At 32.2% G+C, this 18123-nt stretch overlaps 1 protein-coding gene across 1 annotated transcript; it reads right to left on the bottom strand.

Annotated features, from left to right (window-relative positions):
- Positions 1-15730: 15730 nt before the first annotated feature.
- Positions 15731-17399, bottom strand: LOC139858518 (uncharacterized). The gene is made up of 3 exons (XM_071847358.1): positions 17313-17399; positions 16923-17160; positions 15731-16056 (listed from the first exon to the last, which is right to left on the bottom strand). The coding sequence occupies exons 2-3, from the start codon at positions 17148-17150 to the stop codon at positions 16000-16002; spliced, it is 285 nt and encodes a 94-aa protein (XP_071703459.1). The 5' UTR covers positions 17151-17160; positions 17313-17399; the 3' UTR covers positions 15731-15999.
- Between the last annotated feature and the right edge of the window lie 724 nt (positions 17400-18123).

Below are 18123 nucleotides of genomic sequence, written 5' to 3'. Positions count from 1 at the left end.
CTGGGTCGTGGATTGATTCAAGATAATATTTATCGATTTATTTCTGTACATCTAACTGTGGACAACTAGTTGTAGGTTACTAACGAGGACAGCTGACTTAATAAACTTAAAACATCAAAATATATTAAAAGTGTTGTAAATATATTTTGAACATACTTTGATATATATGTATATATTGTTATAGGTTCGTGAATCAACCAGTGGCTAAGTCTTACTTCCCGACGAAGTAAAAATCTGTGAAAGTGAGTTATAGTCCCACTTTTAAAATCTAATATTTTTGGGATGAGAATACATGCAGGTTTTATAAATGATTTACAAAATAGACACAAGTAAGTGAAACTACATTCTATGGTTGAATTATCGAAATCGAATATGCCCCTTTTTATTAAGTCTGGTAATCTAAGAATTAGGGAACAGACACCCTAATTGACGCGAATCCTAAAGATAGATCTATCGGGCCCAACAAGCCCCATCCAAAGTACCGGATGCTTTAGTACTTCGAAATTTATATCATATCCGAAGGGTGTCCCGGAATGATGGGGATATTCTTATATATGCATCTTGTTAATGTCGGTTACCAGGTGTTCACCATATGAATGATTTTTATCTCTATGTATGGGATGTGTATTGAAATATGAAATCTTGTGGTCTATTATTATGATTTGATATATGTAGGTTAAACCTATAACTCACCAACATTTTTGTTGACGTTTTAAGCATGTTTATTCTCAGGTGATTATTAAGAGCTTCCGCTGTCGCATACTTAAATAAGGACGAGATTTGGAGTCCATGCTTGTATGATATTGTGTAAAAACTGCATTCAAGAAACTTATTTTGTTGTAACATATTTGTATTGTAAACCATTATGTAATGGTCGTGTGTAAACAGGATATTTTAGATTATCATTATTTGATAATCTACGTAAAGCTTTTTAAACCTTTATTGATGAAATAAAGGTTATGGTTTGTTTTAAAAATGAATGCAGTCTTTGAAAAACGTCTCATATAGAGGTCAAAACCTCGCAACGAAATCAATTAATATGGAACGTTTTTAATCAATAAGAACGGGACATTTCAATATGCTCCACCTCCTCCTCAGTTTTCGGTGACAACGCCGATGAAAGTTTGAAATGTGCAGCAAGTGGAGTACTAACCGGTTTGGAGTTATCCATCCCAAAACGCTGAAGAACCTACTCAATATATTTCTTTTGTGACAAATACAATTTTCCTTCACATCTATCTATGATAATCTCCATTCCCAATATCTTCTTAGCTGTACCCAAATCTTTCATCTCAAACTCACTTTTGAGTTGAGATTTTAACTGATCGATCTCAGACATGTTTTTCGAAGCAATCAATATATCATCCACATATAACAGTAAATAAACGTACGAGCCATCAGGAAGCTTCTTGTGATATACACAACTATCATAATCACTTCGCGAGTAACATTTACTAGTCATGAATACACTAAACCGCTTATACCATTGTCGAGGTGATTGCTTCAAGCCATATAATGACTTTTTCAGCAAACAAGCATAATCTTCCTTTCCTTTGACCACAAATCCCTCTTGCTGGCGCATAAAGATCCGTTCCTCCAATTCACCATGTAAGAATGCCGTCTTGACATCTAGTTGTTGCAGCTCCATATCAAGTAAAGCAACCATGGCAAGTAACATGCGAATAGATGTATGCTTTACGACCGGTGAGAAAACTTCATTAAAGCCAACTCCCTCTCTCTGAGCAAAGCCTTTTGCTACAAGGCGTGCTTTGAACCTTTCATCTTCTACACCTGGAATTCCGTCCTTATTTTTGAAGATCCATTTGCATCCAACAATCTTCTGACCTTTTGGCGATTTCACCAGCTCCCACGTATGATTCTTATAAAGAGACTCCATCTCTTCATTCATAGCTACATACCACTTTGCAGATTCTGGGCCACTTATAGCTTCACGATATGTAGCAGGTTCTTGGACCTCTATATCTTCTGCCATACTCAGGGCATAAGCTACCAAATATGCATGCCCGAACCGTTGTGGTGGTTTTATTGATCGTCGTTCTCTATCTCTTGATAGATTATAATTCTGTAGATCATGTTGCTCATCTGACTGTTCTTCTGGTGTCATTTGATCAACACCAGAGTCATGTACGTCTTCTACAACGGGTTCGACAGGAGTATCTTGTACTACTCCTTGTGGAACTTCTATTTCTTGCTCCACCTGCTCTTCAACTTCACGATCTTTTCCAGCAACTACTTGTTCCGCCTCTGTCTTTTTCAACATAGCAGACTCATCAAATGTCACATCCCTGCTGATAAGAAATCGGGATGATTTACCATCAGGGCACCACAATCTATAACCCTTCACCCCATCTGCATACCCTAGAAATATGCATCTTTTGGCCCTCGGCTCAAGTTTACCATCTTTCACATGAGCATAAGCAGGACAACCAAATATCTTCAAATCACTGTAACTTGCAGGGAAACCTGACCATTTCTCCAAAGGAGTTTGACAATCAATTGCTGTGATGACCCGAAAATTTTTTGACCAAATTTAAACTTAATCTTTGTATGATTAACATTTCCGACACGATAAGCAAAGTCTGTAAAACTGAATCTCAAAATTTTTGAACTATTCAAATACCTTTCGGTTGTTCTCGACGATTCGCGAACAATTATATGTATATAGATACATATATATATATATATACTATAACTTGAAAACATAACAATGTATTAATTGTTTAATACCGTACATTAAACTGATTGGTTTAAATATTTATTTGAATATATATGATAAGTTGGAATGTTAATTGTATGAATAACTTGCGACGTATATTTAAAACGTGTTTATGAATGTTGAAAATATATATTAACTTGGTCATAAAATGATTTGTTATTATATATATATTAACAAATAGCGAGACGATAATTTATAGAAGTAAATGATCAAAATACTCGAAAGTTTAAGATATACTTTGAGTGGTATAGTTTAGGGATAATTTAAGGCTATATTTTGACAAAGGTACGTGACACGAAATGTAAAATACAAGTTTTCTCAGCGTACGAAAGGACATTTGAAAAACCGGAACCGGGACATAAGTCGAGTGATGACGTACGACTTATCGGAACAAAAATTACAAGTCAACTATGCATGTTAATTTAATATAATATATAATTAATTATATAAATTAAATATATTATATATATTATATAAAATTATGTCGACAAACAAAAAGTTAAAAGTTTGTGAGCTGGATCAGAGGGCCATGCGATCGCATGGCCTTGAAGCACAAATCCCATGCGATCGCATGGGGTACTTTTTCAGAAAAGGTTCTATAAATTGCTCAGTTTTCACACTCTTTCTCTAAATCATATATTACAACGTATTTATTTTATTTATTATTATTATTATTATTATTATTATTATTATTATTATTATTATTATTATTATTATTATTATTATTATTATTATTATTATTATTATTATTATTATTAAGATTAATATTATTATTAATCTTATTATTATTAATATTATTAATTAGTATTATACATAAAATACTACGACGAGGTTATGAGCGTGTCACTTTCAAAATGGTTTTCAAGCGGGATAGAGCTAAGGAAATTATGGGTTATTGCCAAGGAGGTTATGAGTAATGTTCGGGGGTATATTTGTGAATCAAACCTAGTGTTTATCATCTCCGTTACGTCTACGTACTTTCTACAATATTGAATCTCAATATTAATACGTAAGCATTTATATTTTATATTTTATAAATTAATAGTGTATACATACTAGTGCTTGAGTGTATATATTTATACATGCTTGTATGCTAAATTTTGTCGTTAAACAGTTTATAATAAATCATGAATTAAATACATATATTACGGGTAAAAGGTATATGATATACATGTTTTCGGAAAGCTGGCGAAAAGTCAATATGGTCAACTGAATTATAATTGACATTAATTGGAATTGCTTTTTGAATCTGCAATTAATACTTAAACAACTTGTTTACGAGATTGATAAAATGGATTTTTGAATATTACCAACCGAGCAAATGAATCCTTATATAAGGTACGTCTCGTTTGTTGAACTATTGTCAAAATTGACTTTTTGAAACAACTTTGAATAACTTTTGTATGTCAATTTCGAGCATTAGGATTGTGATACACTATGACCTGACCTAGCTTGATAGACGTTTATTGACCAACATATGTTCTCTAGGTTGAGATCTACGATTATTTGGTAATCCGAGTTTCGATCACATTTTGGTGAACGACTTTATATGCTGCTAAGGTGAGTTTCATTTGCTCCCTTTTTAAATGCTTTTGCAATATATATTTTTGGGCTGAGAATACATGCACTTTATTTTAAATAATGGACACAAGTAAATACTAAATTCTATACTGAGTTTGAACCTAAAATCCCTTAGCTTTGGTAACTAGTAACTGCCGGTTATAAGAACTGGTGGGCGCGAGTAGTAGTATATGGATCCATAGGGCTTGATATCCCCGTCCGAGCTAGAGCGCTAGCCTTTTAACGGACGTATGCTATTTGAGAAGCGTACACGTTGGTTTGTGTGTATTATTAAGATGATTATACAAAGGGTATAAATTATATATACGTTAAAGTTTAGTTACCAGGGTGCTCAATTTCGTAGAATATTTTGATAAACGTTTCTGGATGAAACAACTGAAATCTTGTGATCCACCTTTATATACAGATTATATGAAACATTAAAACTATGAACTCACCAACCTTTGTGTTGACACTTGTTAGCATGTTTATTCTCAGGTTCCCTAGAAGTCTTCCGCTGTTTGCTTATATGATAGACAAGCTATGTGCATGGAGTCTTATATGACATATTTTTCAAGGAAACGTTGCATTCACCAAATCATCACCATGTATCTTATTTTGACTGCATTGTTAACGAAAGTACTATTGTAAACTATTATTTGCGGTGATTGTCTATATGTAGAAATCATCAGATGTCGAAAACCTTTGATTTAAATATTCATTTATGGTGTGCCTTTTCAAAAGAATGCAATGTTTACAAAACGTATCATATAGAGGTCAAATACCTCGCAATGAAATCAATGAATGACGTGTTCGTCCATATGGATTTGGAGCGATCGTCACAGTTGGTATCAGAGCGTTGGTCCTAGCGAACCAGGTCTTGCATGAATGTGTCTAACTGATAGTTGTTAAGATGCATTAGTAAGTCTGGACTTCGACCGTGTCTGCATGTTAAAAGTTTTGCTTATCATTTCTTGTCGGAAATTACATGCTTATCATTCTTAAGTCTAGACACGTTTTCCTGCATTTATTGCATAAATAGTGTATAGACAAAAATTCATATCTTAGCGTATCTGTTACTGTAAACTTTTCCTGATATCTTCCGAAAATTTCTCCGTGATTTATGGAATTTGGTATTATATATACATATGTAAATTATGTATTGAAGAATACCAAACTAAATTCTATAATCTAATTCATATCAAAAATCATCTCCCTAATTATACAAGATGGATCCCGTATCTAGTTCAAACTCTGACAGCTATTCCGATATGGATATTCACCTGAATTCCGAAGACAGTGTAACCGGAATGGATCAACCAATTAGCCATCATCTATTCTGGATGAATTGGGGATGGGTTCGTAGCCTACTTAATTATTGGAGACAAGAAGAAGGCGATCCCTTTCATCCACCACATTTCCCTCTTGGCGAAGAACCTGAAGCACTTACCGGCGAACCTGTTCGAGACACCATTTTCGCTTTCATTTCCAGAGTATCTCGTCACGATAATATACTATCTCAAATTCTGGATCTTATTCATCCGTTCGTCCGAACCGCCAATCATCCCGGTGTAGTAGAAGAAGTCAACGAACTTTGCACTCGGGTAGTGGCTTTGGAGAATACGGTGCAAAGGTTACAAGCACCAGCAGCATCACCGGCATCAACAGTACCACCGAAAACAACACCAACAGTACCATTACCACCACCAACAACATCCGCATCGCAAACCTCAACTTCATAATCTGTTTCACGAGCATCAACATCATATGCACCGTAGTTACCAAGAAATACCAGCAACAATAACCGATGAAGTATTAACTCATTTCCCCTGAAGAAATTTTATGTATATTTAATATATATGAATTTTGAAATCAAAATAAATATTTTCGTACTAAGCTATTACGTGTGAATCTTAACTGGTAGGTACTACTCGGTTAGTTCATATTACTAATATGCAATGATGTACATCCTTCCTTAACAACTTAACCATTGTTAACTACAATCTCCGTTTCAACTCCATGAATTCCATTTCATAATAAACCAAGTGTATTAATCAATTACATAATTGATTTTACATTTTCAATTTCAATATACTCGAAACTTTTCAGAAAACATCATATGTGCCTTGTAAGCTTCACAAAAATTCCACGAGCACCAACATCCTTCATCGAGGAATATCAATAAGAATAAATAATGAAGTATCGATTACATTTACCGAAATACTCCGCAAAGATTATGTAATCTTTAATGTTTTAGAGATTAATCATTTCTAAGTCAAGTCGAAAATTAATTGAGCTTAATATGATATTAACTCATTAAATCTGTATTACATATGAAGAAAATATACATACATATATTTTCATAAAGACGGTAATAAAAATTCTTTTGTACAAAGTATTAATTGTGAAATCTTTAACGGGTAGGTAATACCCGGGAAATATATAAGTTCGCAATTAATATGTTACACTGTACATTCTTCAACTTTGATTCAAAAATTATTAACTATGCTCACAGTGATATACAATCGTTTCCATACAAATTCAATTACATATTCTGATATTGACAGAGCAGAATCCAAGTCAAGATTTAACAAGTGACATCATTCTTAGATCTCTACATCTTTCAAAGCTATACTTTGACTTCAAAACGGTGAAAGATCCTTTAGCTTTGTTATTACCGAAAATAATCTTGCAATTTCTTTTCAAAGTATCCAGTTTTATCACACTTCCAACCAGTCAACTTCAACTTTTCAGATTAAGCCTTATTGTAACCTTGATATATACGTTTTGTTACTGGGGAACCTTTCATGTTCCGCCACATTAGCAGTAAATTTACCAAACAACTTTATTAATCCTTGACCTTTCGAAAAATTCTTATACTCATTGAAACCCTATCATGTACTCATCCACATCTTGTAACAATAATTTCCATACCAACCACCGAGAATTAGCAACCTGTATTGTGAATCTCGCAGCATTTTCTACTACAACAGTTATATATAGATAACATCTATCTTCTAGACTTACATACTTCAAATATGAAGTTTCTGAAAAACACCCCAAACTATGAAACTAGTTCTCCGAATTTTGGAAAAATGCTGAAGAAGCAGCAAAAACTGTAAACGACCTTAACAGTCAAAAGTTTGATGATAAAGAATAGTATGGTGGTAAAGCTGAGAAAAAGAGAAGGTTTGGAACTGAAAAATGGATTGAGCAAACTATGAAGGAGGCTGTGGACAAATCACAAAGATTAAAACTGCCTTCAAAGAATCCAAATGATTCAGTGTCTACTGAAATCATTAGCGAATACCTTGCTCCTTACTCTAAAACATTTGCGGACAATATTCTTCATCATCATCTTATCTTAAATATTCTAAGATATCATCGTATCTTCCATTATAAATATCCTCCATATTTCTGAAGATATTTTCATAACTATTCTTATCTGAAATCATTTATCTCTTCACGCTATCTGTGTTACATCATAAAAGAAACTATTTTAGTTTCTAATTTCTGAAAATTTCGAAAAATGGATGTTTTTGAAGTAGTGTTGGGAATTGAAGCATGAGTTAGTATAATATAATGACACTTGATCAACGTGATTATATTACAGTAAGTCATGCTGAGTTTCTAATGGAACGTGATAAAGGTTCACAGATCATACCCTCATCATGAACCATGTTACATAACTCTTTCATTCTATTTAACCTTTAAACATATCAAGAAAATATTTTTCTTGATGATTCAGTCTTTTTCGAGGTATTCTGGTAATTTGACAAGTCAGATTGTGCCATTACCGTTTCTTTCTTAGAACATTAATTATGTTCATTTCAAAATCCATACCTACGAATTCTAGACCATTATTCGCTTGACTTAAAGTCGGGAAGAGAAAACGAAAGCATGAAGCTCCGAAATATAATGGAAAATATAAAGCCCGAAAACAATTCTGAAATTACAAACTGTGTATATCAATGCGTATAGCAATATAAAGACACGGGAGAATGAAAAACAATATAACCCCAAGGTAATAGTAGAAGAAAATAACCTCCTCTGGTGGCAGATGAAAAAGAAGAATGAAGGATACGATAGCCAAGAAAATATCAAGAATCAGAACTGGATTAAGCATTTCACAATCTTTTAGAAGTATGAAATAAGGAAGAAGATGTAGGAGTGGTGAAAATAATGAAACGGAAGAGGTCAATTTATAGTGAAATATCAGACATAACAATCGAGGCAGATTACGCATTTAAAGGAAATCTTAATTTCCTTAAATTTCGAAGAATCAAATCTTATTTAGATTATGAAGATTTTCTATTCCTTAAATTCCGAAAGTCAATCGTAACTACGTCAAAAATTAAGACGAATCTCTATACTTTCATTTCACTCTTTTACGATAACTTCTCTCATACACTTCGAGAAATCGGATTGTTTTATCCATATTATTCAACGGTGATAAAATTCTATTTATCAACTCATATTCGTCATGAAAACATTTTTATTGTTAGCCATGACGACCTCACTTAAATTTCGGGATGAAATTTCTTTCACGGGTAGGTACTGTGATGACCCGAAAAATTTTTGACCAAATTTAAACTTAATCTTTGTATGATTAACATTTCCGACACGATAAGCAAAGTCTGTAAAACTGAATCTCAAAATTTTTGAACTATTCAAATACCTTTCGGCTGTTCTCGACGATTCGCGAACAATTATATGTATATAGATACATATATATATATACATACTATAACTTGAAAACATAACAATGTATTAATTGTTTAATACCGTACATTAAACTGATTGGTATAAATATTTATTTGAATATATATGATAAGTTGGAATGTTAATTGTATGAATAACTTGCGACGTATATTTAAAACGTGTTTATGAATGTTGAAAATATATATTAACTTGGTCATAAAACGATTTGTTATTATATATATATTAACAAATAGCGAGACGATAATTTATAGAAGTAAATGATCAAAATACTCGAAAGTTTAAGATATACTTTGAGTGGTATAGTTTAGGGATAATTTAAGGCTATATTTTGACAAAGGTACGTGACACGAAATGTAAAATACAAGTTTTCTCAGCGTACGAAAGGACATTTGAAAAACCGGAACCGGGACATAAGTCGAGTGATGACGTACGACTTATCGGAACAAAAATTACAAGTCAACTATGCATGTGAATTTAATATAATATATAATTAATTATATAAATTAAATATATTATATATATATTATATAAAATTATGTCGACAAACAAAAAGTTAAAAGTTTGTGAGCTGGATCAGAGGGCCATGCGATCGCATGGCCTTGAAGCACAAATCCCATGCGATCGCATGGGGTACTTTTTCAGAAAAGGTTCTATAAATTGCTCAGTTTTCACACTCTTTCTCTAAATCATATATTACAACGTATTTATTTTATTTATTATTATTATTATTATTATTATTATTATTATTATTATTAAGATTAATATTATTATTAATCTTATTATTATTAATATTATTAATTAGTATTATACATAAAATACTACGACGAGGTTATGAGCGTGTCACTTTCAAAATGGTTTTCAAGCGGGATAGAGCTAAGGAAATTATGGGTTATTGCCAAGGAGGTTATGAGTAATGTTCGGGGGTATATTTGTGAATCAAACCTAGTGTTTATCATCTCCGTTACGTCTACGTACTTTCTACAATATTGAATCTCAATATTAATACGTAAGCATTTATATTTTATATTTTATAAATTAATAGTGTATACATACTAGTGCTCGAGTGTATATATTTATACATGCTTGTATGCTAAATTTTGTCGTTAAACAGTTTATAATAAATCATGAATTAAATACATATATTACGGGTAAAAGGTATATGATATACATGTTTTCGAAAAGCTGGCGAAAAGTCAATATGGTCAACTGAATTATAATTGACATTAATTGGAATTGCTTTTTGAATCTGCAATTAATACTTAAACAACTTGTTTACGAGATTGATAAAATGGATTTTTGAATATTACCAACCGAGCAAATGAATCCTTATATAAGGTACGTCTCGTTTGTTGAACTATTGTCAAAATTGACTTTTTGAAACAACTTTGAATAACTTTTGTATGTCAATTTCTAGCATTAGGATTGTGATACACTATGACCTGACCTAGCTTGATAGACGTTTATTGACCAACATATGTTCTCTAGGTTGAGATCTACGATTATTTGGTAATCCGAGTTTCGATCACATTTTGGTGAACGACTTTATATGCTGCTAAGGTGAGTTTCATTTGCTCCCTTTTTAAATGCTTTTGCAATATATATTTTTGGGCTGAGAATACATGCACTTTATTTTAAACAATGGACACAAGTACATACTAAATTCTATACTGAGTTTGAACCTAAAATCCCTTAGCTTTGGTAACTAGTAACTGCCGGTTATAAGAACTGGTGGGCGCGAGTAGTAGTATATGGATCCATAGGGCTTGATATCCCCGTCCGAGCTAGAGCGCTAGCCTTTTAATGGACGTATGCTATTTGAGAAGCGTACACGTTGGTTTGCGTGTATTATTAAGATGATTATACAAAGGGTATAAATTATATATACGTTAAAGTTTAGTTACCAGGGTGCTCAATTTCGTAGAATATTTTGATAAACGTTTCTGGATGAAACAACTGAAATCTTGTGATCCACCTTTATATACAGATTATATGAAACATTAAAACTATGAACTCACCAACCTTTGTGTTGACACTTGTTATCATGTTTATTCTCAGGTTCCCTAGAAGTCTTCCGCTGTTTGCTTATATGATAGACAAGCTATGTGCATGGAGTCTTATATGACATATTTTTCAAGGAAACGTTGCATTCACCAAATCATCACCATGTATCTTATTTTGACTGCATTGTTAACGGAAGTACTATTGTAAACTATTATTTACGGTGATTGTCTATATGTAGAAATCATCAGATGTCGAAAACCTTTGATTTAAATATTCATTTATGGTGTGCCTTTTCAAAAGAATGCAATGTTTACAAAACGTATCATATAGAGGTCAAATACCTCGCAATGAAATCAATGAATGACGTGTTCGTCCATATGGATTTGGAGCGATCGTCACAATTGCCGTTGATGGAGATCGATTTACCAAATAACAAGATGTGTTTACAGCTTCAGCCCAAAATATATTTGATAATTTTGCATTCGAGAGCATACACCTTGCTCGCTCAAGGAGCGTTCTATTCATCCGTTCTGCAACGCCATTCTGTTGTGGTGTAAACCGCACTGTGTGGTGTCTCACAATGCCTTCATTCTTGCAGAACTCATTGAATTCGCCTTTGCAAAATTCCAGTCCATTGTCTGTTCTCAAGCGCTTGACGAACTTTCCAGTCTGCTTGTCTATCATCGTCTTCCATTGCTTGAAATTAACAAAGACTTCATCCTTACGTTTAAGGATATAAACCCACACTCTTCTTGAATAGTCATCAATAAAGGTTAACATGTATCTAGCACCACCTTTTGAAGGAACCGGAGATGGACCCCAAAGGTCTGAATGGATATAATCCAAAGTACCTTTCGTCCTATGAATGGCTGTGCCAAACTTTATTCGGCTTTGTTTTCAGAATACACAGTGTCAGCAGAATTCCAATCTTCCGATATTCTGCCCGCACAACAAACCTCGTTTACTAAGCTCCATCATTCCTCTCTCACTCATGTGCCCAAGGCGCATGTGCCATAACTTGGTGGTATCTACATCTTTAGCCGATGAAGAAACTCCAGCCGCTCCAGTAACCGTGCTACCCTTTAACAGGTAAAGGCCATTATACCTTTCACCTTTCATCACGATAAGTGCACCTCTTGAAACTTTTAATACTCCACCTCGAGATCGATACTCACAACCGATGGAGTCCAGCATAACCAAGGAAATAAGATTCTTCTTCAATTCTGGAACATGCCTGACATCTGTCAACGTCCTCACCGTGCCATCATACATCTTTGTGATGACCCGAAAATTTCTGACCAAATTTAAACTTAATCTTTGTATGATTAACATTTCCGACACGATAAGCAAAGTCTGTAAAACTGAATCTCAAAATTTTTGAACTACTTTCATATATTCAAATACCTTTCGGTTGTTCTTGATAATTCGCGAACAATTATATGTATATAGATACACACACACACACACACACACACACATATATATATATATATATATATATATATATATATATATATATATATACAATAACTTGAAAACGTAACAATGTATTAATTGTTTGATACTGTACATTAAACTTATTGGTTTAAATATTTATTTGAATATATATGATAAGTTGGAATATTAATTGTATGAATAATTTGCGACGTATATTTAAAACGTGTTTATGAATGTTGAAAATATATATTAACTTGGTCATAAAACGATTTGTTATTATATATATATTAACAAATAGCTCAATTGTGATGGTAAACAGATTTTACGCGTAATTGATTTTTAATTATCTTTAATTAATATTAACAATTAATTAATAATAATAATATTAATATTATTATAAAAATACTAATAATAATAATAATATCAAAATAAATTCAATAACAATAAGTCTAATGATAAAAGTAATAATAATAAAAATTTATAAAGTTTATTAATAATTATGATAGTAATCATAATAATAATTATAATTTTTCTATTAATTATCATAATAATGATATTAACAATGTTAACAATATTATTAATAATAATGGTACTATAACAAATAATGTATCAAAATTTCATATTATAAACTTTATTAATATTTATAGTACAAGTATTGATATTAATAATAATAATGAATGTAATAATAATATAACAACTTAAACGTACTAAAGTTTATATCTATATATAATAATGTTCATAATACTGATATTAGTTTTACATTAATATTTATTTTAATATTGAATGTAATAATAACAATATTTATATAATAATTATATTCTAACTTTTAATTACCTTTAATACATATATTATAATTTATTTAACTATGTAATTTTATATCATATAATATATGATAACATTTATTAAATATTTAATATTTATATATATATATATATATATATATATATATATATATATATATATATATATATATATATATATATATGTATATATGAGTTCTATTGATAATTATTATTGAATTGTAATATATATGTATATGTATATATGAGTTCTATTGATAATTATTATTGAATTGTAATATATATATATATATATATATATATATATATATATATATATATATATATATATATAGATTCATAATAATATCACTTGTATAACCATATATACTTATCTCAATAGTAACTTAATTAGTCTGTTTATTATTTTATATTTTTAATTCTAATGAATAATTTTGTATTTTATTATTTCACATTATTATATATTCTTATATAATTATATTTATATAATATATATATATATATATATATATATATATATATATATATATATATATATATATATATATATATATATATCTATATATATATATATACATTTATTTGCAAACAATTGTTCGTGAGTCGTCAGGCATAGTTAAAGGGTAATTGATTACATGAATATCATTCCAAAACTTTTTAAGACTCACTATTACAGACTTTGCTTATCGTGTCGGGACATATAAAGATCAAGTTTAAATTTGGTCGGAAATTTCCGGGTAGTCACACCGTAACCTCGAACCCATTTATAAAATTGTAATGTTTTATAAAAAAAAAAAATATAAGAGAAAAAGAGAAGAATGAGAGGTGTAAAATTGAAATGGTGTTTGGTGTTTATATAGACATAAAAAATATTTAATTTTTTTTTTTTGAAAAAAACGTGTATATATCTGTTGCGTAACGGATATAATTCCAACCAATCAAAAAATGCCAAGTGTCCTTTGAAGCCCCGTCTTTTTTCTGTTGAATTCTAAACTGACGCCCCCTCGCATCAGTTTTTTACGCCGCGATATAGGCGTCAGGGGCGTCAGATCTGGCCAACTCAGTTGACGCAAGCCAATCTGACGCCGCGTTAGAATTGGTCTTAAGCCACTTGTTGTTTTGACCTTATAATACGAATTAATTTTATTAATTATTTGAAAGATTAAAAACTGAAAGCACAATGAGTTTTAATCTAAGAATGTCATTAAAAGGTTCTCACTTATAATTATTTATATACTTTAACCGATCAACATTGTTGCTTTACCTTGATAACGTTGTATATACTTAACCAATCACCATTGCTGTGTTACCTTGATAACATTTTTAAGATTGTCATTATCATTTTCTTGATTCTTAAAAATATTATAACTAAATATTATAACAAGGTTATGCATTGATGCATAATTATAAATGAGTTATTTCATAAATTAAACAAATTTCTAATTATAATGTCAAAAAAGACGAGCAAAAATTAACACATATAGGCGGTTAGGTAAAGTGAGATGTTCAAGATATTAAGAACGAGGGGAAAAATTCACGGGTAATCTTGCTATAAACAACGCGCATAAATATTGATCTCAAAAATTCGAGGTTCATATCACTATGTTGTTTTACAACTACATCCAACCCCGAAGTAAGAATTACTTTTTTGTTTACGTCACACGATTTCAGCAATAAATATAAATAGAATCCATAATTTGAAGCTGTAAACAAATCATGGAAATCAATGTACCAATAGCTCAGTGGTACCCGATACCTTTGAAGCTAAAACCCGTCATATGAAAGCTTTGACATAAAATAGGCGCAGGTTCAATCTCCACTAGCGGAAAGAATTTACAACTCTTGTGGTAGTGGAATGATGATTGCTCTTGTTACATGTGTGGGGACCTGGTGGAGGTACTTTTCAGGCATCCGACTCTATCGGGTGGGTCTGGTGGGTTTCTAAAGGAAAACACAGGGACGGGGTGTCCCTGTCAAACGTACACCTTTTGACGTAAGACAAATCATGGAAATGTATATAAAGCACATATCATAGGATTATAAATAGTCACAAGGGACGTGTACAGTGTATGCAGGCACGCTTTTTTTTTTTTTTTAACTTCTACCCATGATAATTACCACTAAGACCATTTTTTAACAATGGTGGCGTGTTAAGGGGTAGGGGTGTTTGGCGAGCGTGCTAGTAAACTGGTAAATAATGGGATGGTGTGTTGAGTGGCGTGTTGGGTGAAGTATTAAAATATGATTGGACGTTAAGTAAAAAGGGGACATAAACTTAAAAAATGACCACTCGAAAAAATCCACATCGCCTACACGCTACACCACCTCCTCGTGCAAACAACGAGCACGCACATGAAATTAACCCACCAACACGTGTTAGGGGCGTGCCAGGTGGCTAGAAGCACATGGTGCACATTGTGCTAACACGGACTTGTTAAATATGGTCTAAGCCTGATTTACAGTCCGACAGACATGTCAAAAGATTTGTTAGTGTAAACAATAGCTGCAAAATTGAGTGACTTACAATAAACTGTTATATCACATCAGCAAACACAACAAATACTACAGATATATGAATAAGTAATCACTCAGTGCACAAGGGTGTCCTTGAACTACCGAAGTAAATTTACAAACTATATCAATTATTTGTTGAGATCTATAACCACACAACTGCAACAAAACACACACCATTCTAAGTTAAATTGACAATTCCTCTTTGTCTTGTGCAACCCACAAATAGGTTCAGATTGAAAGTCCTGCAAAAAGCAACTCTAGCTCCTCATCTTGGGATGTAGTCCTCTAGATTCCAAAGAAAAGAAAAAACAGCATCAGTTCCTTAACTTTCATACACCATACAAACTTTAATTGAATAAAAATAATGATAATCTAATTTATCCAAAGTTTACCATCATGAGTGATTGACCTTTGAAACAATTATATTTTTTGAACAGCGGTTAGGAGTCACTGACGACGCACACCAGAAATGAAGCCACTCACCCGATCGTATCCGTTGCACGTGTCGGGAGAAAACCACGAGACCCGCACCCATAAACCCCATGAGGTTCGAACGCAGGACGTGTCTCAACCTCCGAGACCCGGATATCCGGGGTACCACTGTGCTAAGCGCATAATGTCCTAAGCAGGACTCGAACCCATGACCTCAGATGGGCTCGTTGATACCGCCAGGCCAAAGGCCCTTTGGTGACCTCTCAAACAATTATACTCAACTATCAATTTCCTACCAAGTAAAAACGAAAGAGCACCTCTTTTGCAAGAGGAAGCAGTTCTCAACAAAACGACCAAGTACGAAAGTTATTTTGTGCATATATTTCCCCCCAAAATCACTCATTTGCAGATAATGATGCATTTTTGGGGTACTCACAAGTACAACGATTACTTGGTATCTAGCTAGCAGATACAACGCTTAATGAGTCAACAACAGTTTACAAAATACTACGCATCGAAAAACCATAATCCCACTGTATCAAAAATGATTCTTTCTTTCCAACCATCTCAGTTGCAATTTATTGCACGAACCAAATCAACTGTTCTTATCAGGACTAAAAACATCAATCACTCATATTGGAGCCAATCTAGATCAATTAGAGGTAATAGTTATAATTATCATAGACAATAAAAAAAACTTAAGTTTTTGTTGTTAGTACCTGAACAGATAAAAGATGAAGAATTTTGTTGAGAACACGCATTCGATGAGTCGCATAAGTGCTATGAGCAGGAAGTTGATTCACCTTCTTAATTTCTTCGTTAACTGCAGTTTTCTTCTCCTCAATTCCCATTTGTTTTACTTCATTTTTGGCGTGATTCATTTGAACACTCTGTATTGTATGATCATTGAATGAATTATTGCCCTCTAGAAGGTTGAATTGTTCCATTCCTTATTATCTACATACATACATATCACACGAGTAAGAAAAGTTTATGTAACTGATGATTAAGAGAATGAAATTAGGGTTTACAGCGAAAATAATAACAGCAAATTGAAATTAGGGTTTTAGGTGTAGATGAGAATAAGGTGTTGAAGGATAGGAGCATACACCTTACGATTGCTTCGAGCACGTTTTGAAGTTGATGGTTGTAAGTTGCTGGACGTACGTAGCGTAGCTGCCTGGATTTAGTTTTCAGCAAATTTGGGGTTATGGGGGTGGTGTTGTAATTTTATTCGTGTATTTGTGTATGTATTTTGTTAGTGTTTCTTGTTTTCTCGGGTATAGTTTGCCTTCTTTGCAACCTTAAAATTTATAAGTGGCGATTATATTGTCGTGTTGTATCAGGCCTTAATGACCCGTCACTTGCTGACATGGACCAAAGTAACACCATTTTTTTTTTCTGTAACAAGGCATCACTTTGTGCTGTCACTTTGGCGTTTTCTTAAAAAGAAACACCAAAAGTGACGGTGTCACTTGTTTGTTTTTCATTTTTTATTGATTTAAAAATATTATTTTGTTATAAATTTAGTAGTTAAATATGGATGGTAATTAGTCAAATATGGATAGTAAAATTTGTACTATATATATGTGCATAATGTAAGTTACAAAAACACACATATACATTAAATACATCACACCTCTCTTCAACCTCTTTCTCTCCTATATCTTCTACAACACATCTCTCTTTTATTGGTTCTTTCAATTTGAATATATTGAACCAGGCCACTAAAGGTAGTTATAAGCCTACTGAAATATAACACGTTATCAGCACGAAGTGCTCCGTATAATCAAGGTTTATCTAAGCAAGCACACGTCACTAATCAAGGTAAGAAATTATCTAACTTTTATTAACTTCACTAACATTTATATTTATGTTATTTAAGTTATACATGGTCGGTTATATCGCCTTAATTATATT

This window comes from Rutidosis leptorrhynchoides, chromosome 7 (genome assembly GCF_046630445.1).
Source record: "Rutidosis leptorrhynchoides isolate AG116_Rl617_1_P2 chromosome 7, CSIRO_AGI_Rlap_v1, whole genome shotgun sequence".
Lineage (NCBI taxonomy): Eukaryota > Viridiplantae > Streptophyta > Magnoliopsida > Asterales > Asteraceae > Rutidosis > Rutidosis leptorrhynchoides.
Note: the sequence above shows the minus strand (reverse complement) of the source record. Positions and strands in the feature narration are given on the sequence as shown.